Source organism: Apium graveolens, chromosome 5, assembly GCF_009905375.1.
Source record: "Apium graveolens cultivar Ventura chromosome 5, ASM990537v1, whole genome shotgun sequence".
In the NCBI taxonomy this organism is placed as follows: Eukaryota; Viridiplantae; Streptophyta; class Magnoliopsida; order Apiales; family Apiaceae; genus Apium; species Apium graveolens.
This window is the reverse complement of record NC_133651.1, coordinates 149,446,715-149,473,674: the sequence shown is the minus strand read 5'-3', so window position 1 is coordinate 149,473,674 and position 26,960 is coordinate 149,446,715. Positions and strand designations below refer to the sequence as shown.

Sequence of the window (26,960 nt, the reverse complement as noted above, 5' to 3'; positions counted from 1 at the left end):
TACTTTGGATGCTTGTTTCGGATTTGTTTTTTAAACATTAATACTTTAATATTCTCTTGTAGTATTCAGAACCTTTTTACTATCATGTTTTCATTAGAACCCATGATGACGAGCCGTTTGATTATGAACTAATCTTTATTATGGGATTCTAACGGATTTATTTATGGAGTTTAGTAGTTGAGTGCTTTAAGTTTTAGTGTGTGATGAATTATTGATTTCCTAGTATGGTTGTGCTTAATCTTCTTGGATGCGTAGCTAACATCTAAGTTGTTTGTTAATCTCTATTGAATGTGAAAGTGGATATAGGGGTTCAGAACTTGCCATGCCAGCATAGGTTTATGGATGTTTTAACATGCATTATTCGCAGTGTAATTTTAATCATCTTACGCTGCCCTATATAATCTCAATTGATAACCTGCTCTTCACTCGTTATGTTTTCAAATCTTATAGATATATAGGATCTAAACATAGTTAGTGTCTTCCCAGCTTCCATCTAATTTTTGGATGCTGAGTAGTAGGGTACACGTATATTGAAAAATAGCGTGTACTAATTTCGTGTTGTCTGATTAGTTATCATAATCTTCACATACTACGATTAAAGGCATAAACTCTGAATAAAGTATTTAATGAATTTAGAATCCCATATTTTATTTCATATAAGTAACTTGCTTTTTAATCTCTTAGTTAATTCATTCTAGCATAATTAATTTTAGATAATCAAACTCAATCTGACACTCATCTTAGCAGTGAATAATAATCGTACATTGTTGCATAAGTGCATATTCTAAATTAAACCAATTTCTGTTAGAACGAACTTAACTTAATCTTATACTACTTGTGACCGAGTACGCTTGCGTGTTATAGTGCGAACAAAGCACTCCTGGGCGGTGATCTCTAATAAGAACAAGAAGCTCGTAGAATTAAAAGATTAGCTTTCTGAGAAGGACTCATCTATGTCCGGGCATAGTAATGATGTGACAATCCGGGCTAAGAATGTCGAGAAAGAATCTACGTACGGATCTGAAGTCCGAGTTGGACGAACTCCGAAAATAGCTTGCATCAATTAGGCCGGAGTCTGAGATTATAGATTCTTACAAAAAATCGGAGGAGTATGATAAGGCTCTCACGAATGTTGGCACTCCGAAAATTGCTCGATGCTGGGTTGTTGCTGAAAGGCATATCAAGAGAGATCCTGAGGCTGATTGGGGGAGCTTTATTGAAGAATTCATCAAAGCCAAGAAGGACATTGAGGCTGGTCTTGGGGAGCCGGAGCCGTTGGAAGGGCCTTGCCCCAACTTTCTTCCTCCTCCTGCTGCGGATTCTTAGTTAAAATATGTGATTCTTAATGATTTGTAACTAACTCTATTTTTATTGTTGTGCCTGTACTTTTGTCAAGGCTTTTCTGATTCTGGGTGGTTGTTTTATTTGACTGCTTTTATTCTGCTTTTACCTTGATTGAATGTTGCAAGTATAAGTTTTCCTTAGAAAATATTCTAACTGAATAGCTGTTGTTTTTGCTTTTACTTAGGGAAATTATTCTAAGTAAAATATAGTAGGGTAATCCGGGTTCAAAGTTGTTCCCGTACCGAGGTTACTTTTTCTTAAAGAAATAAATCTAAGTAAAGATTGGTGGCTAGTCAGGGTTCAAAGTTAATCTCGGATTAAGGTTGCTTTTACTCAGAGAATTAATTCTTAAGTAGAGTAGATGGATGGTCCGGGTTCGTTGTTGACCCCGGACTAAAGTTGCTTTTACTTAGAGAAATAACTCTAAGTAAAGTAGATGGGTAGTTCGGGTTCGTCATTGATTCGGGACTGAGGTTGCTTTTACCTAGAGAAATAACTCTAAGTAAAGTAGATGGTTGGTCCGGGTTCATTTTTTATCCTGGATTGAGGTTGCTTTTACTTAGAGAAATAACTTTAAGTAAAGTAAATGGCTAGTCCGGGTTCGTCATTGATCCCGGACTGAGGTTGCTTTTACCTAGTAAATAACTCTAAGTAAAGTAGATGGCTGGTCCGGGTTCATTTTTTATCCTAGACTAATGTTGCTTTTACTTGGAGAAATAATTTTAAGTACATGGCTAGTTCGGGTTCATTTTTGACCTGGACTGTGATTACTTGTAAAAAAATATTAAGTAAAACAAAAAGTGCTTTTTATTCATTTCAAATTTGCTTCACACAAAATGTAGAGTAATAAAGTGTTTGCTTGTCATAGGCTACGAGTTTATTGTTGTTGGGGTTGCTTTTCTCCTTGCTACTGGTAAAAATTTCTTAGCCTAAGTCCATGCCAGGTGTTGGAACTTCGGAGCCATCCAAATTCAACAGTTTGTAGGTTCCTGGTCTTAGGAATTCCTTGACCTTATATGGTCCTTCCCATTTGGGCATTAGCTTTCCAGTGTTTGTAGGATCCGAGGCTTCTGTGTCTCGAAGAACCAAGTCTCCAACTTGAAAGTTCTTGACTCTGGACTTCTTACTGAAGTGCTCTTTTGTTTTCTCTTTATATTTCTCCATTTTTGTTACTGCTTGGTCCCGGACTTCATCAATTAGCTCCATATTTGTTCTGAGTCCTTCTTTGTTAGCTACTTTATTAAAGTTTATTGCTCTGTGAGAAGGGGATCCCACCTCGATGGGTAGCATAAGCTTAAATGGAGTTTCTCCTGTGCTTGTCCGAGGCTTGTCCCGTAGGACCAAAATACACTTGGTAGTTCTTCTGGCCATTTGCTCTCGCTTTCTTTGAGTCTTTTCTCAATGCCTTGGAGCAGGATTCTGTTTGTAACTTCTATTTGACCATTTCCCTAGGGATATGCTACTGATGACTTTTTGTGCTTGATCCTGCGCTCTTGGAGGTATGACTCAAATTCTAATCGGACGAACTGTGGTCCATTTTCTAATACTAGGACTCTTGGGATCCCGAACCTCATCAAGTTGTGGTCCATAAACTTTATGCAGTCTTGCTGGTTGATGGTCCTCATTGCTTTTACTTTAACCCACTTGGTCATGTAATCAATTGCAACCAACAAGTACCTGAGATCTCCTCTAGCCCAGGGAAAGGGTCCCATGATATCAATACCCCAAACAGAAAAAGTTATTGGAGACAGGACTGAGGAGGGTAGCAATGGGCTCATCCGGGACACGTTTCTGAAGAGTTGGCATTTCTTGCATTTTTTAACGAACTTTATTGCATCATGATAAATAGTTGGCTGGTAGTATTCTTGTCTTATAATTTTTTGAGCTAGGGCTTTTGCAGACATGTGATCTCCGAAGATTTCTTCATGGGCTTCCATCAAACAATAGTTAGCTTCTTCTGGGCCGATACATTTCAAAATAGGGGATAAGAATGTCCGGCGGTATAACAATTCTTCTTTAAGAAAGAACTTGGTTGCTTTGGTCTTTAGTTTTTGAGATTTTCCTTTATCTTCTGGGAGGTCTCCTTTTTCGAAGTAGTTGATGAAAGGAGTCATCCATTTCTGGTTGTTACCAATTTCCAGGACTTCCTCAACTTTAATAGATGGTTTTTGCAACTCTTCAAAGTAAACCGAGCAGTCTAGATCCGATGAGTTTCAGACTAGTTTGGAAAGAGTATCCGCTTCTTTATTTTTTTCTCGACATATTTGTAGGACATGATGTCTTAGGATTGATGCTAGATAGATTTAAATCAGGGCCTGATACTTTGCCAAAATTAAGTCTTTTGCTATATATTCTCCATTTATTTGCTTGACCACTATTTGGGAGTCGCTATAGATGTTTAAGTCCTGGACTCTAACTGTCCTGGAAAGCTTCAGTCACGCAATCCATGCCTCATACTCCGCTTGGTTGTTTGTTGTTGGGAAGCTGAAGGATATAGCTGTTTGTATCATGAATCCCTAAGGGCTCTTTAGGATGAGTCCGGCTCCTGACCTTTCGCTTGGTGATAAACCATCTACTTTCAAGGTCTAGGCTCCCAGGCTTGTAGTTTGATTTCTCTCTTGGTCTATGCTAATAGATTCCGATTCTGCCTCCGGAAAGTTGTATTCAATTACAAAATCAACAAGTGCTTGAGCTTTGATGGCAGTCCTGGGAATAAAACTTAGATTGAACTGACTTAACTCCACAGCCCAATTAACTAGCCTTCCCGAAATATCTGGTTTGTGAATTATCTTCCTTAAAGGCTGGTTTATGATGACCCTGATTTCTCTTCCTTGGAAATAGTGTCTGAGCTTTCTCGATGTTGTGACCAAGGTGAAGGTAAACTTTTCTAAACTTGGGTACCTGGTCTCTACATCCTTGAGTACTTGGCTCACATTGTAAACTGGTTGTTGTTTTCCATTTTCTTCCCGGATTAGGGCAGCCCCAACTGCTAAGGCTCCAGCTGATAAGGATAGGTAGAGAGGCTCTCCCGGTTGGGCCTTAGTTGGGACTGGTGGCTGTGAGAGGTATTCCTTTATTTCTTCAAATACTCTTTGGCAATACGGGTTCCAGTTGACTTTTTTCTTGTTATTTCCTCCTTTGAGTAGATCAAAGAAGAGTAAACACCTTTCTGCTAGCTTTGAAATAAATCTTTTAAGTGATGCTACTGATCTTGCTAGCTTCTGCACATCTTTCTGGGTCATGGGAGCCTTCATCTCCTGGATCGCTTTTATTTTCTCCGGATTAGCTTCAATTCCTCGGTTGCTGATCATAAACCCTAAGAACTTTCCTGCTTAGACTCCGAAGGTAGATTTCTACAGGTTCAGCTTTGGGTTCATGCTTCCTTGGGTTATAAAAGCATTTTCTCAGATCTTCGATGTGTCCTGGGATGGTTGTTGATTTTTCAATCATATCATCAATGTAGGACTCCAAGTTTCTTCTTATCTAGGACTTGAATATCTTGTTCATTACTAATTGGTAAATGGATCCTGCGTTTGTTAGTCTGAATTGTAATATCACATAAGCGTAGACTGCCCTGTGAGTTATGAATGTTGTCTTAGATATGTCTTTCAGGTTCATCTTGATCTTGTTATACCAGAGAAGGCGTCCATGAAGCTTAGCATGATGTGTCCGGATGTGGCATCTATCACCTGGTCCATATTTGGAAATAGGTAGGGGTTCTTTGGGCATGCATCATTCAAATCAGTGTAGTCCACACACATTCTCCATTTTTCGTTTTACTTCTTCACCATGAACACATTCGCCAACCACTTCGGGTACTTGATTTCTCGGATGATTTCTTCTTTGAGCAACTTATCTACTTCTTCATCTATTGCCCTTTGCCTCTCCGGGGCAAAGTTTCTTCTTTTTTATTTGATCGGCTTTCTGTTTGGGTTGACGTCCAAGCTGTGGATTGCAATGGACTCGTGCAATCCGGGCATATCTCTTGGACTCCAGGAAAACATATATATGTACTCCCGGAGCAAGGATACCAGTTCTTGTTTAAAGAATTCTTCGAGTCAGGACCCGACTTTCACTTTCTTTGTAGGACTTCTTTCATCAATCTGAATTTCTTCCGTTTCTACTACGGCCTCCATTTTTGCTTGGTCTTGGGTCGAGACAATTTTATGAATTCGGGCTTCAGTGTTCTTCTTCAAGTAGATATTTACATGTACTGATTCTTTGCCTTTAATTGCTTGCATAGTAGGATTGGCCTGGTCTAGGACCGGATTTGCTTCAATAACTACCATGACTTGGTTGCTTTTCAGTTTTTCCAAACTTGGTTTGGTTGCTCTTGGATCGGGATTGGATTCAATTACTTGCATTTCTTTTCCTGTTTCTTCCCTTGAGCGTATGAGGTGTTTCTTAATGCTTCTGTTTGCGAAGGACTGTGGCCTACCTTTTGTTATCCTGGTGAGTTTCTGCCATTACTAAGGCCTGACTGTAGCATCTCTCAGCAACTTCATAATCTCCTTTTACTTCTTCGAATCTAGTCAAGGTTGGGAATTTTATTTTGATATGGGAGATTGAAGTTATTGCTTGCATCTTGATTAAAGCTGACCGGCCAATTATTTCGTTATAGGATGAAGGAGTGTTGATGACATAGAACTTGATAACATAAGTTACTTGGTTGGGGGTAGTTCCAAAAAGGACAGGTAAGTACACACATTCTCCAACCACTACGGGTACTTGATTTCTCAGATGATTCTTGCTTTGAGAATCTTCTCTACTTTTTCATCTATTGCCCTTTGCCTCTCCGGGGCAAAGTTTCTTCTTTTTTGTTTGATCGGCTTTCTGTTCGGGTTGACGTCCAAGCTGTGCATTGCAATGGACTCGTGCAATCTGGTCATATCTCTTGGACTCCAGGAAAACATATATATGTACTCCCGGAGCAAGGATAGCAGTTCTTCTTTAAAGAATTCTTCGAGTCCGGACCCATCTTTTACTTTCTTTGTGGGACTGCTTTCATCAATCTGAATTTCTTCCGTTTCTACTACGGCCTCCATTTTTGCTTGGTCTTGGGTCGAGACCATTTTATGAATTTGGGCTTCGGAGTTCTTCTTCAAGTAGGTATTTACTTGTACTGATTCTTTTCCTTTAATTGCTTGCATGGTAGGATTGGCCTGGTCTAGAACCAGATTTGCTTCAATAACTACCATGACTTGGTTGCTTTTTAGTTTTTCCAAACTTGGTTTGGTTGCTCTTGGATTCGGATTGAATTCAATTACTTGCACTTCTTTGCATGTTTCCTCCCTTGAGCGTAGGAGGTGTTTCTTAATGCTTTGCTATTTGTGAAGGACTGTGGCATTCCTTTTGTTATCCTGGTGAGTTTCTGCCATTACTAAGGCATGACTGTAGCATCTCTCAGCAACTTCAAAATCTCCTTTTACTTCTCCAACTCCAGTCGGGGTTGGGTATTTTATTTTGATATGGGAGATTGAAGTTGTTGCTTGCATCCTGATTAAATCTGACCGGCCAATCATTTCGTTGTAGGATGAAGGAGTGTTGATGATATTGAACTTGATAACGTAAGTTACTTGGTTGGGAGCAGTTCCAAAAAGGACAGGTAAGTACAGGGTCCCTTGGATCGGGACCAAGTTGTTCCCGAAACCATAAAGTGGGTCTTCATGGCATTCATTCAAGCGGACACTCCCTAGCTGCATTCGATCGACAGTATGCTTGAAAAGAATATTAATCGAAGAGTCGTTGTCTGTTAGCATTCTCCTTACTCTATTGTCAAAGATATCCAAAGTGATAAACAAGGCCTCATTATGGTTTGGATTGACTTCTTCATAGTCCTTGCTGCTGAAAGATATCACCATCTCCGGGAATGATTGAATGGAGAGTATCTCTTCTCCCGAGTCCGGGCTCCGTGGTGGGGAGTGCGATCCTCCTAGGACCACATTCACTATATTCTTTCCTTTCTTTGGCCCTTCTCCTTTCTAGTTGTTGTCCCGGAATAGGTACTTATTCAGGTTCCTTTTCTTTACTTGCTCCTCGATGAAGTACTTAAGTGATAAGCACATCTCGGTCTTGTGACCATATGTTTCATGATAATCGCACTGCCTATTGTAAGGTCTGCTCTCCGGAAGAGTCTGCATTGGTTTTGGAGGGTAATAGAATGGCTTGTCTTTTATTTCCTTCAAGATTTCCTCTCGGGACCTGTTTAGGGGTGTAATAACCCCAAATTTTGGAATTTTTGAAACCCTTATGAATAGTGATTTTGTAGATTATGCTGAATGAGAAAACTTTTCATGCCACACTATGTAGGGGTTCTTCTATTGTTATTCTGAGATCTTATTAGTACTTTATATGGGATATAAGTGTATGTAAAGATCGTCAGAATCCAAATCCGAACACTTTGATTTTTCCTGAAAATCCACCAGATACCGAAAGAATTGAGTATAAGGTAACAGGATAAAAAGGATTAAAATTCAAGGATTATAAGAGAGAATCATAAAAGGGATATAATGTATTGTGAAAGGTTAAGGGAACCTAAGTAATAAGATCCCGGGTATGATCCCTCAAACGAGAAACGAGAACGAAAGTTAAGCGAACCGTATAACAGATCAGCGGTCATTAGGCAAACAATTAGGAGTAAATCAAGGAGGTTAGGGATGATGAGGTCATCCAACTAATAAGAAGAGAGCAAGTAAGGGATGATGACATCATAAGCATGACATAAGCGGAAGGAGGTGTGGTTGAATGATAACCACACAAAGTTCAAGGTTAATAAGGTAATTAACCAAAATCAAAACAAAAACAACCAAGGAAAATCAAAACAAATCACAAAAAACACAAAACACTCCATTTTCTTCATGAAGCTCTCGGCTTCATTCTTAGCAAAAGGGAAGTCCAAGCTCCTCCACTTGCTAATTTATAAGGTAAATATCCTAGCTTCTCCTAGTTAAGTTACATACTTCCTAGAAATCTTAGCTTCAAAATCCTTTCCTAGCATTTCCTATAAATCATTCAAGAAGATGGTGAATAGTACTTTCTTGAAATTAATTTTTGTGTTCTTGATTTCTTTGAAAGAACAAGCTTGTAGGAGGTTAGATTTAGGCTTCCATGTGCATTCCAAGGATCTTTCATGGATTAAAAGCTTGAAGGAAGGTATAACTCTTCATTATCTTAGCATTTAGTTGTTTGGTATAAATGATTATGATGATGGAATGAGAGATTAAGTGTAGTAGTTGTTTTGTCATGTTGAGATCTTAGTGGTTAAGTGCTTTTGTTGATTTTGGAGTTAAAAAGTAGCACTAGTTGTTCTTGATGATTCATGGTATGATTTGAGCTTGGTTTAAATGGTTTAAAGTGTTTGATGAGTGATATGGTCATATGGTTGTATTGGGATTGATTGGTGATGATTTGGTGTTGAATTGGTTGGTATAAAATTGGGAAATCGCGTAAACATAGCCGTCATAATGTCCAATTTACTTTAGACTGCTTTTGTTCATAACATTAGGACCCGAGAACTCCCTGCTAGGTTTTGACCATTGCCATGTTTAGATAGTTCATGTTACGAGCTTCGTTTTGATATGTGGTTCGTTTGTTTCCGATGTACGGTTTAGGAGAAACGGCCGTTTTAAGGAACGATGTTTCGTGAACGAAACATTACCCCTCGCCTTACTTTGAAGCATAGGTTAAAGACCTAAAAGGGTTAATTAGTGTATGAAACAATTATGTTAAGTGTGTTAGGCAGTTGGTAAGACACTCGCGAAAGAATCGCCTTAAAAATCGTAATGGTTAATTTATTAAAAATGATGGAGCCGAGGGTACTCGAGCGACTTAAGAGAATCATTAAGCGCAAAATGAGCGTTAGAGTCTAAATTGGTTAAAGTATAGATTTACAAGTGACTTTGGTTTAATTCCAACTTATATGTTGCTTATAGGTTACCAGACTCGTCCCAAGCCATTAATAACACCCAGTCGCTCAGGCAAGTTTTCTACCTGTATAACTGTTGCTGTGATGTATATGTGTATATGCATGATCTTGCGATAAATGCATATTTGTTATTAGCAAATTCTTGCGATATATTGTAGCATGTGATATGGTATATATGCATGCCTGTTTCGTATTCTTGATTTATATATCTGTTGGTTCAAATGCTTATTAGTTGCATAATACCTATGCTAGAGATAAGCAGTAGTTGCGTATACCCTGAGTATAGGGGACCCAAAGATGAACCCTTTTCTAAAACGGGGAGTAGATGTTCCCGAATATATGATATATATATATATTTCTAAACCGGGAGTCGATGTTCCCGAGTATAATATATATGGTTATAGTTTTAAAAACTATTAATCGAATAAGGTTTATTCGATAACTTTATATTATTTTATTGAATATTATTTTGAATATTCATTCGAGGGCTTATGACTTAGTTATATTATTTAATGAATATTATTTGAATATTCAATTGAGGATGTATGACTCACTTTATTTTATTTAATGAATATTATTTATAATATTAATTCGAGGACTTATGACTCCTTTATATTATTTAATGAATATTACTTGAATATTCATCCGAGGACTTATGACTCCTTTTATTTTATTTATTGAATATTATTTTCAATATTCATTTGAGGATCTATGACTCCGATTAATTGCTGAGATATATTCTTTATTTTATTAAAAAATAAAGTGTCGATAATCAAACTTATTTTTGATTATTCAAATAAAGATAGTACTTTCGAATAAGTATATCTTTGCTAATTTAATACTCATTTCAAGTATAAGTTTTACAACTTCTACTTCAATTATTTTTATAAGGATTATCATTATGGGAATATTATTTAAATAATAATATTTAGATATTTTCTAATATATCAGGACTGATTTACTTTATTAAATCAACAGTATTCCAAACACTCTTTAAAGTGTTTTCGAGTCTTCAAAATTATTTTTAAAAGTTAGAGCGGATCCCAAAACTCATTTTTACATTTAAGATCTTCCTTTCAAAGGGGATTTAAATATTCGCTCAAAACCTGGGGGATCCGGCTCAGTGTTGTATTTTACATTCGCAACGAGGTTGCTGTTTTGATAAATTAATTGATTACTTACCCAACGTTCGGGAAGTAAGTCCATCTATCGAGTCGGCATAAGCAACATGGGCTCAGTGGGCGTCCATGATAGTGTAAGTGGCTCAGTGGGAGTCCATCAAATTCGTAAGTGGCTGAGTGGCAGTCCAGCATAAGGTCCTATTGCGACCAGGGTGATGACCAGTGGGGAATTCGTCCATCTACTAGTAGAAAAGGTTACTTATTGGTATCTTTGCCTGATCAGCAAGATATCGGGTTTATGCCACAATTCTTTTTCCTTCCAAAAATTTATTGGATGTTACAAACTCTGTCCATACTTTTCATGACAGAGGTTTTCAGGAAATGCATAAAGAAGATGTATATGTGGATATATATATATATATATATATATCAGAACTTAATAAAGTATATCATAACTTCATTTCCTTCAATAATACTTGAAAGATTTAATCTATTTGAATCTTGTCTTGTAGTCTCATCTATGTGATGAACTGTTGAAAACTGATTATAACTTGAACGGTGGTAGTTCAAGTAGTATTCGGATATAAGTATATAGGAGTATCTTGTAACTTCATATTTTAAACTTATTTCTAGTAAATGATTATCTTATGCATGTCAAAGATTTTCAGAAAAATGTTGAGACAAGGTTAGATATATGAGATCACCTTGCAACGATATTTATTTTTATACAATTATAAACTGGAACTCTATGTATATTATGCATGGAAGAGGACTTCCAAGATTTTGAAAAGTATATATGTATATATACTGAATATTTTGCGACTTTATCGCATTAAGATATCAAACTTGGTTCATTTCTTTTGACCAAGACTTTCATGAGTACTATGAGAAGGCTCATATATTGTTAATCATTATACATATTATTTTGGTGGGCTTGCCGCTCACGCTTGCTTTCTTCTTTCATCACACAACAACAGATAGAAAAGATGAACAGGACCAAGCTCCCAATTCGCGAGCGGATAGGAAATGTTCCACAGTTTCCTACAGGCGTTGATGTCGCTGTAGCTGAGATAGGAACTACCAATAGGCTAGGCTTCAACTTTTGATGTACCAGATTTATGTATATTTATGAATTGTAATAATGGCAAAGAAATGTAAATTTATTCAGAAACCCTTTTAAGGAGTATTGGCAGATAATTGTGGAATAAAATGACTTGTGATTATTTTTGAATATTCATCTTTGAGACTATAACTTGTGGTGTGTGTTTTTATTATGGGGTCACAGTACAGAGTAGTTGATTGTTTATTAAGATTGGGTGTTATTAAGGGAAATGGAACTCGTGACAACCCGGATCCCCGTCCCCGGATTTGGGGGTGTTACAGAAGTGGTATCAGAGCAAAGCCTTATAAACCTCAGAGATGATGTGACGTTAAGATAATAAGTTCACTAAGATAATAAGAACTCTTGCCAAGTTCATAGTCGGGCTACCTAACGTAGTACTGATAGTTAAAACCCTTCTGGGAACCCTTATAAATATCGTGATAGAAGCGTAGTTCGTTATCGTATATGGTAGCGGGACACTGAACCCTGAGGTTGAGGAGTAACAGCGCGATGACGTTTTATTACTAATTGGAGATCGGATTGTGGATCCGATAGAGCGTCCTAACGCAGGACCAGATGATGTTGATATTGAGGATGTAGCGGTTGAGGACGTTATCCTAGAAGGGATTGTTGCTGAGGAGGATCCCGTGAAGGATCCTGACAGGAATGAATAAAGGACCACTGAGGAATTGATGACCATGGTTAGGGCAACTCCCAGAGGTAGGATTGGTCGGTCACTGCCGGAGGTTCGTTCAAGTTTGTAAAGATAATAGCCCCTTTAACGCGGCTTACTCGTAAGATTGAGAAGTTCGAATGGACAGAGAAATGCGAGAACAACTTTTATGAACCGAAGCAAAGGTTGGTGACGTTCCCTATGTTGGCGTTGCGGGATGGAAAATGAGATTTTGTGAAGTGTAGTGACGCTTCGCATAAGGAATTAGGGTGCTTCTTATACAGCACAACAAGGTAATCGCGTACGCGTCAAGACAATTAAGGGAATATAAAATTCGATATCCCCACCCATGAGCTTGTGCTAGTGGCAATAGTTTTGCCCTAAATATTGGAGGCACTACTTGTATGGAGAGAAGTGCGAGATTTACACAAGCCAGAAGTGCTCTAGTGCATTTTCACGCAAAAAGAGCTCAACATACGTCAGAGAAGGCGGTTAGAGCTAATCAAGAATTATGATTGGGAGATTCTTTATCATTCGGGGAAAGCCAATGTGGTGGCTGATGCCCTTAGTAAAAAGGAGAGACTCAAGATAATAATGTCTTTGGGAGAGTTTATAAGAGATTTTGAGAAAATGGAAATAAAAGTGAAGGTAACCGGAGCCGGTACCGAAAAGCTGTTTGAGATTGCAATACAAACCGAATTATTGGAAAAGAACATATTGTGCCAGAAAAAGTGATGAATGAAGGCAGAGAGCCAACAAATAGATATGAGATTAATACCGAGAAAGATGATAAGGGAATAATGAGGTATTCCTATAGAATTTGGGTTCCAAAAGTTCAAGAGCTTAAGGATGAGAACTTAGATGGGAGCCATAGTTTGAGGAAAAAGATTTAGGGCAAACCCTGAATGTGATAGTCAGGGAGGTTGCCATCAAGAAAGAAAGAACCCATAACATAATAGAGTGGAAAACAAGGTTTTTAATGTATAAGATAACCCCGATTATGGGAGAAGGTTGAAACATTTCATACAGAGAAAACAGAAGTCGAACAAGATAGGGAGAACTAGGACGGTACTCCTATGGGGCAATTCATGGACCTGCCTAAACAAAACTTATACTTTTATTCCCAACCACCACCTTGAGGAAACAATGCGGTAGAAAATCCTTTCATGACCTTTAAGTCGCTAAGCTCTCAGAGTTCCAAGGAACAAGTTGACCCAGTCGAGGCAAGAGTCTGGCTAAAGGAAATATAGGAATCATTTGAGATTCTAAATGATTGACGAAGCATAAAAGACTGTTTTTGTGACTTACCCTCATAAGAGAGAGGCCACCCGCTGGTGAAAGGCCAAGGAAGGCACGGAGCAAGAGATTATAATAAACTGATTTAAGTTCAGTCAATTGTTTTCAGGAAAGTACTTCCCAAGGTTATGAAGATAGTGTAAAAGCTTTAGAGCCAGAACAAAGGAAGACGAGTATGATGAATCGTGAATCTAAGTTGTAAAAGCTGTCAAGTTCATTCTAAGGACACGAATCCAGAATGACGGGATGTTTGAAATCAATGCTTATGTTGTGTTGGTTCATGAAATAATGATAAGAGAAAGGAAAATAAAAAGAAACTGAAGTGGAAAGGAATATAAAGGCAATAGAGTTTGAGGAATGATAAAGGAGTTGGGTATGAGGAAACCCTAAAGACTCGTAGCAATAGAAATAGAAAAGTATGTAATCGTTAGGATGAGGGTGATTCACCATGAGTTAAAATTGATCGTTGAAGGCATAAGAGATACATATATTTTATCCCCTGTAAGTTGGGAGGATTCGAGGAAACCTTGAGATAGTTCGAAGGAGAAATAATGAGATGCGGATAGACTGAGGAGACAAGGAAGTAAGAAATTAGGAAAATTGGATGAAGGAAGTGACCTTCAAGAATGTGAAGTGTAAGACCGGTGGCTCGATACCCAGGAAGGGAGACGCCAGGTATGAGAGATATCCCAACATTGAGATGACTGTTGAGATAAACAACAAAAGTAAATAAGGAATTATTAAGAAGAAGTTCACGTTGAACACGACCAATATCTTCCAGAACATCCTTGTTATCATTACCAAATTAGGCAAGAAAAGCGGATAACCGTTGTTATCTTTTGGAGGCCATATTGATTGACCTCATTTTGAATACAGATGTTATTGTGAAAATTAGGCATATACTATCGAGGTGGGAATGATTGAATAAGATAATCTATCAAGTATATATGACTTGATTTATCCATGGAAGAGTGTAAGTATCTTTTAAAGGTGGAATTAAGGATAGAACCTCAGTAACTTAAAATGAATCCTAGGGGAATGCATAAAGGTTGGCATTTCACCCTTAATAGGGATAGTATGAGTTTTGACAGTATGAATTGGAAAGAATTAAGGTAACAACAATCTTTAAGGATCGGTGGAGAAATTTTTCAAAAGTATATAGACAATGGTTCTAGTATTAGTAAATGGTATTTTGATATGTCCTGTATCTAGGGAATACAGGAGGAACAATTCAAGGATAACCTTAGAGGTCTTATAAGGAGAAAAGGTAATATTCAAAGTTCTCAAGAATAGAAATTTTGATAAAGGAAATATGACGTAATTATAATGATGGCAAGTGGGGCACGTGTTTAACCACGAGAAAGTATGGATCGAACCAGTAAAGGTCGAAATTGTTCAGGGCAATTAGGGCCTAAGATAAAAGATGTTCTAAGTATGATTGAGAGTCAGTCGTGACAGTGATTAACCTCTAAAGACTGAGGCAATAACTTATGGAAAAATGGTGATATTTTTTTCTTACTCATCTGATTTTAAGGAAAACATCTTCACTCAAGCAGTGATTGGAAATGAGGTAGAAAATTTAGTGAAGGTGGTTAAAATGACATTGATTGTAAGGAAATATTACTATCAGGAAGGGCCAAAGAGGTGGCCGACACTTTAAATGTAAGAGGATAATTATAGGCGCTTGTGCCAAAGGAATACAGTGATGATGGTTAAAGCTGAAGGTTGTATTATGGTTTGGAAGATTGACATTCCTTCTGATGACTGTGCAATACCCAACCGTAATAGTAGTTGGTAAAGGTTTAATTCGTGTAATCGCCATGAGCGGGCAATCTATCTTAGAAGGTACTATCTTGAGAATGAGCCTGGACCATGTTTCAAAAGGACTAAACGAACCTTTGAGTTAAGTCTTCTATCGAAGGCATATGATTAAGAATGGTATTAACCTGCTATCGTTGCTTTGATTGAAGCTCTTCTGCAATTTGTATCTGCTTCATGTCATGTATGTATGGCAGGATCAGAAGTGTTCTTCATGAATCATGAATGGTGATTATGTTACCTCCTTAGAAGGATTTGATACGACATATATGGACTCCGTATGGTTAGATATTAAGATTTCATGGAAAGTGAATGGCGATAGTAGGTCAGTGGTGGACCATAGTAATGCAGCAATGATTCTGCGAGTAATGAGCTGATTACAACCGTGAGAGTTGTATTGGAATGGATGTTGAGATTGAGTACCACTAATCGAGTTGTGGTAGTGTATAAGTTATCATTGATAGACTAATTAAGTAGAGTATCTACCTATTGAATATTTATTCCTTCTTATGAAAAGAGAGTCGTATTACTATATGAGGAAGGTTCCGGTGCAAGCATAGAATTCTAGTAACGATGATGTCTAGAATGAGATCCCAGATTCGATTTTCGATATCGAGGGAGTTTCAAAGGTGATTGTGTATAAGCTCGAGGAAGAGCATGTGTCCATAGAATGATGGACGGAATAGCAAAAATAATTAGGCATGTGAAATACGATGTTATAATACTTGATGTTGATATAAATACATATATGTTTTGTTCTCCTATGACAAACCTCTATAGTTCAGAGGTAGATTCCAATCCGGATATTTTATGGCAATAAAACTTTTTTTACGAATATACAATTCTCTTCAGTTCGTTCTTTTCTCTTCTTTTCATTTCATGTAAGCTGAGAAGAACAACCCTTCCAGAAGGGGAGGTATTGCCGAATGACTATCTATCTGTGTGATAGAAGCCTAGTAGGATACCATCTATTGTTTAATTGCTTGTCAAGTACTAAAGGCCGGCCACCTTCTGTACTAACTATGCGATATAACAAGTGTTCATGATCATAGTGATCTCTCAACAAATTCCTTTACTTCTACATGATTGATCAAACTTTGGAAAATGGAAACAGCTGAAAAAGGAGTAGTAAAGTTATGGTGGTATTTAGAATGGAAGCACATTCGTGATACTAAGGTTGACGTGGTTATTAAAAGGTTATAGAACGCTAACAAGCAAAAGTATAACCAGTATAGTATTAGGAACGGAAGGTAGTAGCGATTACGAACTGGAAAAGAATGGGTATTAAGAAGCAAAAGCTCTAATGCTAAAAGCTATAATAAGAGTCTGTGAAATAGACTTGAAAGAATTTGGAATGATCACTTAACACGGATTGAGTTTTCTTACGACAATAGATCATATATCAGTATTGAGATATCGCCTTATGAGATCCTTGAGGGAAGACAATGTCGATCTCCCTTATGTTAGGATGAAGTTGTAGAGCGCAAGATGCTCGGACCCGCAGTAGTCCAAAGGACCAGGGATATAATAGATCTAATTAGAGGACGGCTGGTAGTAACCCAAGATGGACATAAGAGGTATGCTGATTTGACTCGAAAGGACAAAGAGCATGAAATAGGGGACCTGGTAATGTTATAGGTATCCCTTGGAAAGGATTGATGAGGTTCGGAAAGAAAGGAAAGCTAAGTCTACAATTTGTTGGACCCTTGGATATATTAAGACGTATTGGGAAGCTAGCATATGAGCTAGCCCTACCCCCGAACATGTAGCAAGTTCTTAACGTGTTCCACGTATCAATGTTAAGGAAGTGTAATTCGGATGCCAGATAAATAGGGGCATATGAGTGTATCCGTATTCATTTTCTATCTGATTCCGGGACGGAATCCTTTTAAGGAGGGGAGACTGTAATAACCCCAAATTTTGGAATTTTTGAAACCCTTATGAATAGTGATTTTGCAGATTATGTTGAATGAGAAAACTTTTCATGCCACGCTATATAGGGGTTCTTCTATTGTTATTCTGAGATCTTATTAGTACTTTATATGGGATATAAGTGTATGTAAAGATCGTCGGAATCTAAATCCGAACACTTTGATTTTTCCTGAAAATCCACCAGATACCGAAAGAATTGAGTATAAGGTAACATGATAAAAAGGATTTAAATTCAAGGATTATAAGAGAGGATCATAAAAGGGATATAATGTATTGAGAAAGGTTAAGGGAACCTAAGTAATAAGATCCCGGGTATGATCCCTCAAACGAGAAACGAGAACGAAAGTTAAGCGAATCGTATAACAGATCAGCGGTCATTAGGCAAACAATTAGGAGTTAATCAAGGAGGTTAGGGATGATGAGGTCATCCAACCAATAAGAAGAGGGCAAGTAAGGGATGATGACATCATAAGCATGACATAAGCATGACATAAGGGGAAGGAGGTGTGGTTGAATGATAACCACATAAAGTTCAAGGTTAATAAGGTAATTAACCAAAATCAAAACAAAAACAACCAAGACAAATCAAAACAAATCACAAAAAACACAAAACACTCCATTTTCTTCATGAAGCTCTCGGCTTCATTCTTAGCAAAAGGGAAGTCCAAGCTCTTCCACTTGCTAATTTACAAGGTAATTATCCTAGCTTCTCCTAGTTAAGTTACATACTATCTAGAAATCTTAGCTTCAAAATCCTTTCCTAGCATTTCCTATAAATCATTCAAGAAGATGGTGAATAGTACTTTCTTGAAATTAATTTTTGTGTTCTTGATTTCTTTGAAAGAACAAGCTTGTAGGAGGTTAGATTAAGGCTTCCATGGGCATTCCAAGGATCTTTCATGGATTAAAAGCTTCAAGGAAGGTATAACTCTTCATTATCTTAGCATTTAGTTGATTGGTATAAATGATTATGATGATGGAATGAGAGATTAAGTGTAGTAGTTGTTTTGTCATGTTGAGATCTTAGTGGTTAAGTGCTTTTGTTGATTTTGGAGTTAAAAAGTAGCACTAGTTGTTCTTGATGATTCATGGTATGATTTGAGCTTGGTTTAAATGGTTTAAAGTGGTTGATGAGTGATATGGTCATATGGTTGTATTGGGTTTGATTGGTGATGATTTGGTGTTGAATTGGTTGGTATAAAATTGGGAAATCACGTAAACATAGCCGTCGTAATGTCCGATTTACTTTAGACTGCTTTTGTTCATAACATTAGGACCCGAGAACTCCTTGCTAGGTTTTGACATAGTTCATGTTACGAGCTTCGTTTTGATATGTGGTTCGTTTGTTTCCGATGTACGGTTTAGGAGAAACGACCATTTTAAGTAACGACATTTCGCGAACGAAACATTACCCCTCGCCTTACTTTGAAACATAGGTTAAAGATCTAAAAGGGTTAATTAGTGTATGAAACAATTATGTTAAGTGTGTTAGGCAGTTGGTAAGACGCTCGTGAAAGAATCGCCTTAAAACTCGTAATGGTTAATTTATTAAAAATGGTGGAGCCGAGGGTACTCGAGCGACTTAAGAGAATCATTAAGCGCAAAGCGAGCGTTAGAGTCTAAATTGGTTAAAGTATAGATTTACAAGTGACTTTGGTTTAATTCCAACTTATATGTTGTTTATAGGTTACCAGACTCGTCCCAAGCCATTAATAACCCCCAGTCGCTCAGGCAAGTTTTCTACCCGTATAACTGTTGTTGTGATATATATGTGTATATGCATGATATTGCGATAAATGCATATTTGTTATTAGCAAATTCTTGCAATATATTGTAGCATGTGATATGGTATATATGCATGCCTGTTTCATATTCTTGAATTATATATCGGTTGGTTAAAATGCTTATAGTTGCATAATACCTATGCTAGAGATAAGCGGTATTTGAGTTACCCTTAGTATAGGGGATAAAAAGGTGAACATATTTCTAAACCGGGAGTCGATGTTCCCGAGTATAATATATATATGGTTATAGTTTTAAAAACTATTAATCGAATAAGGTTTATTCGATAACTTTATATTATTTTATTGAATATTATTTTGAATATTCATTCGAGGGCTTATGACTCAGTTATATTATTTAATGAATATTATTTGAATATTCAATTGAGGATGTATGACTCACGTTATTTTATTTAATGAATATTATTTATAATATTCATTCGAGGACGTATGACTCCTTTATATTATTTAATGAATATTACTTGAATATTCATCCGAGGACTTATGACTCCTTTAATTTTATTTATTGAATATTATTTTGAATATTCATTTGAGGATCTATGACTCCGATTAATTGCTGAGATATATTCTTTATTTTATTAAAGAATAAGGTGTCGATAATCAAACTTATTTTTGATTATTCGAATAAAGATAGTACTTTCGAATAAGTATATCTTTGCTAATTTAATACTCGTTTCAAGTATAAGTTTTACAACTTCTACTTCAATTATTTTTATAAGGATTATCATTATGGGAATATTATTTAAATAATAATATTCAGATATTTTCTAATATATCGGGACTGATTTACTTTATTAAATCAGCAGTATTCTAAACACTCTTTAAAGTATTTTGGAGTCTTCAAAATGATTTTTAAAAGTTAGAGCGGATCCCAAAACTCATTTTTACATTTAAGATCTTCCTTTCAAAGGGGATTTAAATATTCGCTCAAAACCTGGGGGATCCGGCTCAGTGGTGTATTTTACATTCGCAACAAGGTTGCTGTTTTGATAAATTAATTGATTACTTACCCAACATTCGGGAAGTAAGTCCATCTATCGAGTCGGCATAAGTAACATGGGCTCAGTGGGCGTCCATGATAGTGTAAGTGGCTCAGTGGGAGTCCATCAAATGCGTAAGTGGCTGAGTGGCAGTCCAGCATAAGGTCCTATTGCGACCAGGGTGATGACCAGTGGGGAATTCGTCCATCTACTAGTAGAAAAGGTTACTTATTGGTATCTTTGCCTGATCAGCAAGATATCGGGTTTATGCCACAATTCTTTTTCCTTCCAAAAATTTATTGGATGTTACAAACTCTGTCCATACTTTTCATGACAGAGGTTTTCAGGAAATGCATAAAGAAGATGTATATGTGGATATATATATATATATATATATATATCAGAACTTAATAAAGTATATCATAACTTCATTTCCTTCAATAATACTTCAAAGATTTAATCTATTCGAATCTTGTCTTGTAGTCTCATCTATGTGATGAACTGTTGAAAACTGATTATAACTTGAACGGTGGTAGTTCAAGTAGTATTCAGATATAAGTATATTGGAGTATCTTGTAACTTCATCTTTTAAACTTATATCTAGTAAATGATTATCTTATGCATGTCAAAGATTTTCAGAAAAACGTTGAGACAAGGTTAGATATATGAGATCACCTTGCAACGATATTTATTTTTATACAATTATAAAGTGGAACTCTGTGTATATTATGCATGGAAGAGGACTTCCAAGATTTTGAAAAGTATATATGTATATATACTGAATATTTTGCGACTTCATCGCATTAAGATATCAAACTTGGTTCATTTCTTTTGACCAAGACTTTCATGAGTACTATGAGAAGGCTCATATATTGTTAATCATTATACATATTATTTTAGTTTGCTTGCTGCTCACCCTTGTTTTCTTCTTTCATCACACAACAACAGATAGAAAAGATGAACATGACCAAGCTCCCAATTCGCGAGCGGATAGGAAATATTCCGCAGTTTCCTATAGGCGTTGATGTCGCTGTAGCTGAGGTAGGAACTACCAATAGGCTAGGCTTCAACTTTTGATGTACCAGATTTATGTATATTTATGAATTGTAATAATGGCAAAGAAATGTAAATTTATTCAGAAACCCTTTTAAGGTGTATTGGCAGATAATTATGGAATAAAATGACTTGTGATTATTTTTGGATATTCATCTCTGAGACTATAACTTGTGGTGTGTGTGTTTATTGTGGGGTCACAGTACAGAGTAGTTGATTGTTTATTAAGATTGGGTGTTATTAAGGGAAATGGAACTCGTGACAACCCGGATCCCCGACCCCGGATTTGGGGGTGTTATAAGGGGAGTCCAGTCTGGCTCCTGTTCTGGGTCTCGGGGCTGCTTGGTTGGTCCTAGGTCACTTTTGAACTCCGTCCTAGGACCGAGCCTTTGGAATATTGGAGTAGTCTGTCTTTCTTGATTCTGCTAACTTTGCTTGAATTTTTTGTCCTGATGGTAACCCCCTTTCGGTCGGTCATCAGAATTCTTGCTCCTAGATCCCCCACTCCGGGTCATCCTTATAGCTTGGAGAACATCAGTTTCTTTGATGAATCTGGTAGCCATGGAGTAGTCCGCCACCAGAATCTGGGGCTCCTTGTTGATCAGTTCTACAATATATCTTTCGTTATGCTCTGGGTCTAAGTTTCTCCTGAATATGCTCAAAGCCTCGCGCTCATCCAGGTTTGAGATCTTATTGATTGCTTCCTAGAAATGCCTCATACAGGCTGAAAGGGACTCATTGTCATGTTGCCGAATGGTTTCCAAATGACACATGTGATCTCATGAGTCTTGTTTGCTCGGAACCTCCTGAGAAAGGCTTCGTCGAACTCTTTCCAGCTATGGATGCTTCAGAAAGGGATCCTGCTGAACCACCTTTGGGCCCCTCCCTTGAGAGTTGATACAAAGAACCTGGATTTTATCAAATAATTATATTAGTATATCTGTGCAATCTGCTCAAAGTAATTCAAATGTTCTTCTGCGTCTTGCAGATGATCAAAAGAATCAAAGTTATAGTGCTTTAGGTCCCCTATCGGGGAATAGCCTCCAAGGAGTGGCATAAAGGGGTCAGAATTTCCCCAATTTCCATCCTAGAGTCTTTGTCAATTTTCCTTTGTAGTTCATATATCATGTCCTTGAGATCTCTCTGTTTCTCTTCATCATCATCAGAAATGAAGGGGTGGGATCCCTCCGGGTCCTCTTGGTCCTGGACTTGACCAGTAGCTTCTCTTCTTCTAACTGCATCCTTCTTTGGATCTTTAGTTCAAGTTTTGCTTCGTCTTCCTTTCTGATTTGTTCTTTCATCTCTTCCAACCTCTTTTGTTTGGCTGCTTCTGCTTCTTTCTTATTATCTTGATCCTTTTGGTTCTTTTTCCCCTTAGCTCTAATGCGGTCAAAGAAAGATCTTTTGGATTGCCGGGAGTCCCCGGAATCCTCCGGTTCTTCCCCTATTTCGGCTTCTTCCTGGATCTAGGCTTGCTCTTGACTATAGTGTCAGGATTGATTCTGCTAGCTCATTACTGGTGAGGTTGGTCATATGTTCCTCAGCCATCGGGACATTAGTGTATTTATATTGGTTTAGCTCAATAAGGCTCCTGGCGTCCCGGGTGTTTACCACTCTCTCCAGGACGGGAGTGTGTTGCAATGGTTGATCCTGGAGGGTTTCTTGGTCGGCTCCCGGATCTTGAGCATGGGAGTGATCCGACTCCTGGACCTGGGTAGTAGAAGAGGGTCTTCCAGAAGTATGCTTTCCTGTTCTTTCCATTGTTTCAAAAGTACAAACAACAACTAACCAAAATCTCAAACTAACAATATCAATCTAAGGTTGGTTTTGAAAATAAGGAAAACTTTCCAGAACAACAACAAATAACTTTCTTGGACTAATTCCAACAACTTTCTGGGACTAGTTAACAATGAGTGTAGTTGGGTCTTAGAACACAAAGGTAATATGCGAACAAAGCAAACTCAGGGTTCTAAAATAATCAAAACTAAAAATAGCACACACAAACGTGGCTTAAATCAATAAAACAGGGCTCACACAAATGTCACCTAAAATAACAAACACACACAAATGGGGCTTAAATAAACAACATTCATATTTATGAGAGAGTTTGGTTTCTTAGGTTCTTACAAGTTAAAGAAATGGACTCTTTCAAGAGTTTGATGATGAAGGTGAATCCAGGGGCACCAAGACCCGAGGATGAAGATTTCTCCTTCTAGCGCCAAATGATAACTCCTGGTGACGGGGCTGCTCCTCTAATGCTGTGCTTGGATCCTTCACTGCGATGGCGGTATAGTTGTTATGGGATTCTTACAAAACAACACCGAAAGGGAGGTTTGGGTCCTGCGGCACCTCTGGTGTTAGAGTAAGAACTCTCTTTTGGGGAAGACGAGGACATATAGGAATGTAAGGTGGTTGTGTGTGTGTATGAGTGTATGAGAGTGATTAACCCCAAAACATTTCCTCCTGGGGCTATTTATAGCCAAGGATAGGGTTTTGAGATTGGTACCTTTGAATCGTAGTCGTTGGTTCTAGGAGTGGAGTTTACCTGGTTGGGGTGGATGCCTTACACGTGTCAGGATAGGAATGGTTGAAGAATGTTCTAAGGATCTCCTGGCACGTGCTGTGGTTGAGCTCATTATTGATCAATGACAGTTGTCCTTATCACGCATTTGGGCATATGCCTCACGTGCTAGGACTTCCCAAGATTGGGCCGATGGGACTATATAGTCCAGACTAGTGGTATGCGGTACTAGATAGGTTCGGGAGTGCGGATCTAGTCCTTTTAGGATCCATATATACTATCAATGAACACCCAATCGGATCTGTCAAAAACGAGTTAACGACTAAAGTAAAGGAGGAAGATCATCTCCCGGTTCTAACCACCGTGAATAAAGAGTGGGCGAACAAAATAATTTATCGATAATTAATGTAATATTTTTTCTATTTAATAATATAAAAAATTGAAAAAATTATAAAAATATATTGAAACGATACAAGAGACGTCACCTCACTGCCCTCGTGTTCTTCTTTACATAATGATAATATAAATATATAATAATTTTAAAAAATATTGAGAAAACATATTTATGGATACTCGTCTTTATAATCTTTTATTGGTTAAAAATTAAGAATTTTTCTAGAAAAATATAATATAATTAGTTGATTTTAGGAGAAGTATGAGAAATTGTACTAAAAAGGAAATTTAGGAGAATGTCAAAATGGTAAGTTTATTTAAAGAAAAAAGAGAAGATAAGTTTTAGGAGAATATTATGAGGGTAAGTTGATTTCAAAATTTTAATGAAAGATGTTGTAGAAATTTTAGAGGAATATTATGAGGGTAAGTTGATTTCAAAAATTTTAATGAAAGATGTTGTAGAAATTTTAAGGGAATACTATGAATGATGATTATGTATTTAGGTGAATATAAGGTAATTGTAATTTTAATATTTATTAACTTAAAAAAGTTGAGGAAATTAGACAAATAAAATGAGACGATTAGACGGACGCCGCCTAAATGAAGCGGCACTTCGTTTATTTAATATTTTTATTAAATATTTATTCTATATTTATATTTTTTAATATATAAAAATAGAATGAGACGATTAGTTTATTTAATATTAATTAGTCGACGAAGCCGCACTTCACTGTGACTTTATAATAATTTTTTAAGAAAATCTCATATATAGAATAATTTTAAAAATTTGAGAAATAAATATCAATAATAATATATAAATTATTGAAGACAATATGTACAAATTAATTATACATCAACAATACAATTACACGTTTACAATTTACATTGTGTTTTTCGAAGCCTACACCCATTTTAATAAACATATAAACATTTTAACTCCCCCAATGTCCATCACATTTTATCTGCCTTTAACTTTAAATTAAAGTAACCATCAGTGAATACCTCTCCTAACTCTCATGCTTTTATACTTGCATTCAACAATAATAGTGCAAGAAAACACTGCAATTTTGCAAAAAGTGTTGCATGAACTTGGCTAACTATTATCAAATATCATAATTTTCAAGACAGATTTAAAAATTAGTGGATATAAGGTTAAACAAAATTCACTGACATAAGAAAAACACATAACCTAAAATTAACTACACTTGGATTGATACATCCTTGTCAAGATAAGTATGCATCCTGCTTTTTGAAAGAACCGATGCAATACAAATATATTGATCTAAGAGTAATGTTAGATTGGTATTCAAAATAGTTATAAAATATTAATAATATTTGTTAAATAAAATTGAACCCATGATAAATAACATCAATTAAATTATATTATGCTGCATTTAATAACATTTTTGTGTACATTTTTTATGTTATCTAGCATTACTCTCGATCAAACTGAATTACTCAAAAATTGTAACACTAATACATACATATTAATTTTATACGTCTGATAAGTTGTCTGTTTAACTTAAAGTGTAATACGTGGAAAGTTAAGTTTTTGCCATCACATTAATGATATTAATACATGGTCAAGTAAAAGATTTGTTCATGAAAAAAGACAGTAAAAAATGACGAATTAGTATGAAGAACATGCAAAATAAGGATACCATGCTGATCATCGCACATTAGAAATACCCTCACCAGCACCGGTATTAGGCGCCCCTGTCCAAATATTAATCTTTCGTTTTATCCCACAAACTGCATAATTTTAAGTTCTGCTACTTTGTAAATTACATTATAGATCTTTAGGTTATCTATGAGAAATAATACCCACTTGATTGAGGAGGTTTTCAATATTGATAGCTTGTGCTAGTGTTGTCATACTTATTTCTTATTTTAATTTTGAATTGACTATGTTGCTTGTCTTGTGTTTCCGCTTTCTTTTATGCCTCAAATAGAACTGCTTCAATTGCTTTATGTTTCGCATGTCACATTAAGGTTAGAACTCAATAACTCTAAATAATTACGAGGAAGAAATTATTAATGAAATAGAGTAAATTACATGCACTTCAGAACATATTTTATCTTGAGCCCTAAGAGCAATATTGCCTGACCACTTTGTTGTTTTTAAAATAATTGTGTCCGCGGTGGAAAAACAAGACAGGAAAAATAAAGTGGGGAAGCACCTTCAACGCTTGTTGCCCACTTGCCACATTTATGAGGTCCTCTATGTTTATATTTTATTACATTTATAGAGATGAATTGATAAAGTCATACATTAAAATACTTAAAAGTAATGGAATTGGCAGAAACGGTCATGATTACTTCGGCGATCATGCCTTGTTTTTTTTTGAATGTTCATCCAATGTAAATTTCCTACTTTGTCAGCCCATTTTCCATTTTGTTTGTCCCATGGTACTGAATTGGGAAGCGTTAAAGCTGCTCTATGTATTTAGATCATTGTCATATTAATTTGCTTCTCTACCTACCTACACATGCAGAGTAGCTTTCTTCATGGACTACGACCATATGGCCTTCTTCTTTGCCAACTTTGCATCCGCCTGCTCAACTTCTGCATCCCTCTGATTCTTATATCTTTGTAATTTCATTTGTCATCCCTATACACTTCGCCTCTGGGTTGCATCAAACATTGGATTCTGCATCAACCTTTTGTTAGGAATATGTCTTAGACTTGATGATAAGTTCACCAAAATACCTTAGTAGATTTAATTTAGTGTTTTTGTAACTCTCGACGGATGATCACTTTAACATCCGTTAGGAGAGTACTTATGTATTAATAAGTTTTGTAACACATTCCTCCATTCTACAATACCTTAGAGATCTAAAAGTTGTAGGATATTCAAAGTTATGTTGACTACTAGATTGATATGCAAAATAGGTTGACAAATTGTATATATTAGATGCCTTGTAATTTTGCATAAGTGAAATGGAGTTAACTGCTATAGAATACTTTCAACGGATAATTTTACAAGGTTTGGACGGATGA

General features: G+C 36.6%; 1 protein-coding gene across 1 annotated transcript; it reads right to left on the bottom strand.

Annotated features, from left to right (window-relative positions):
• Nucleotides 1–2,268: 2,268 nt before the first annotated feature.
• On the bottom strand, nucleotides 2,269–2,715 carry LOC141660432 (uncharacterized). Its single transcript, XM_074467414.1, has one exon. The coding sequence runs from the start codon at nucleotides 2,713–2,715 to the stop codon at nucleotides 2,269–2,271; it is 447 nt and encodes a 148-aa protein (XP_074323515.1).
• Nucleotides 2,716–26,960: the final 24,245 nt, after the last annotated feature.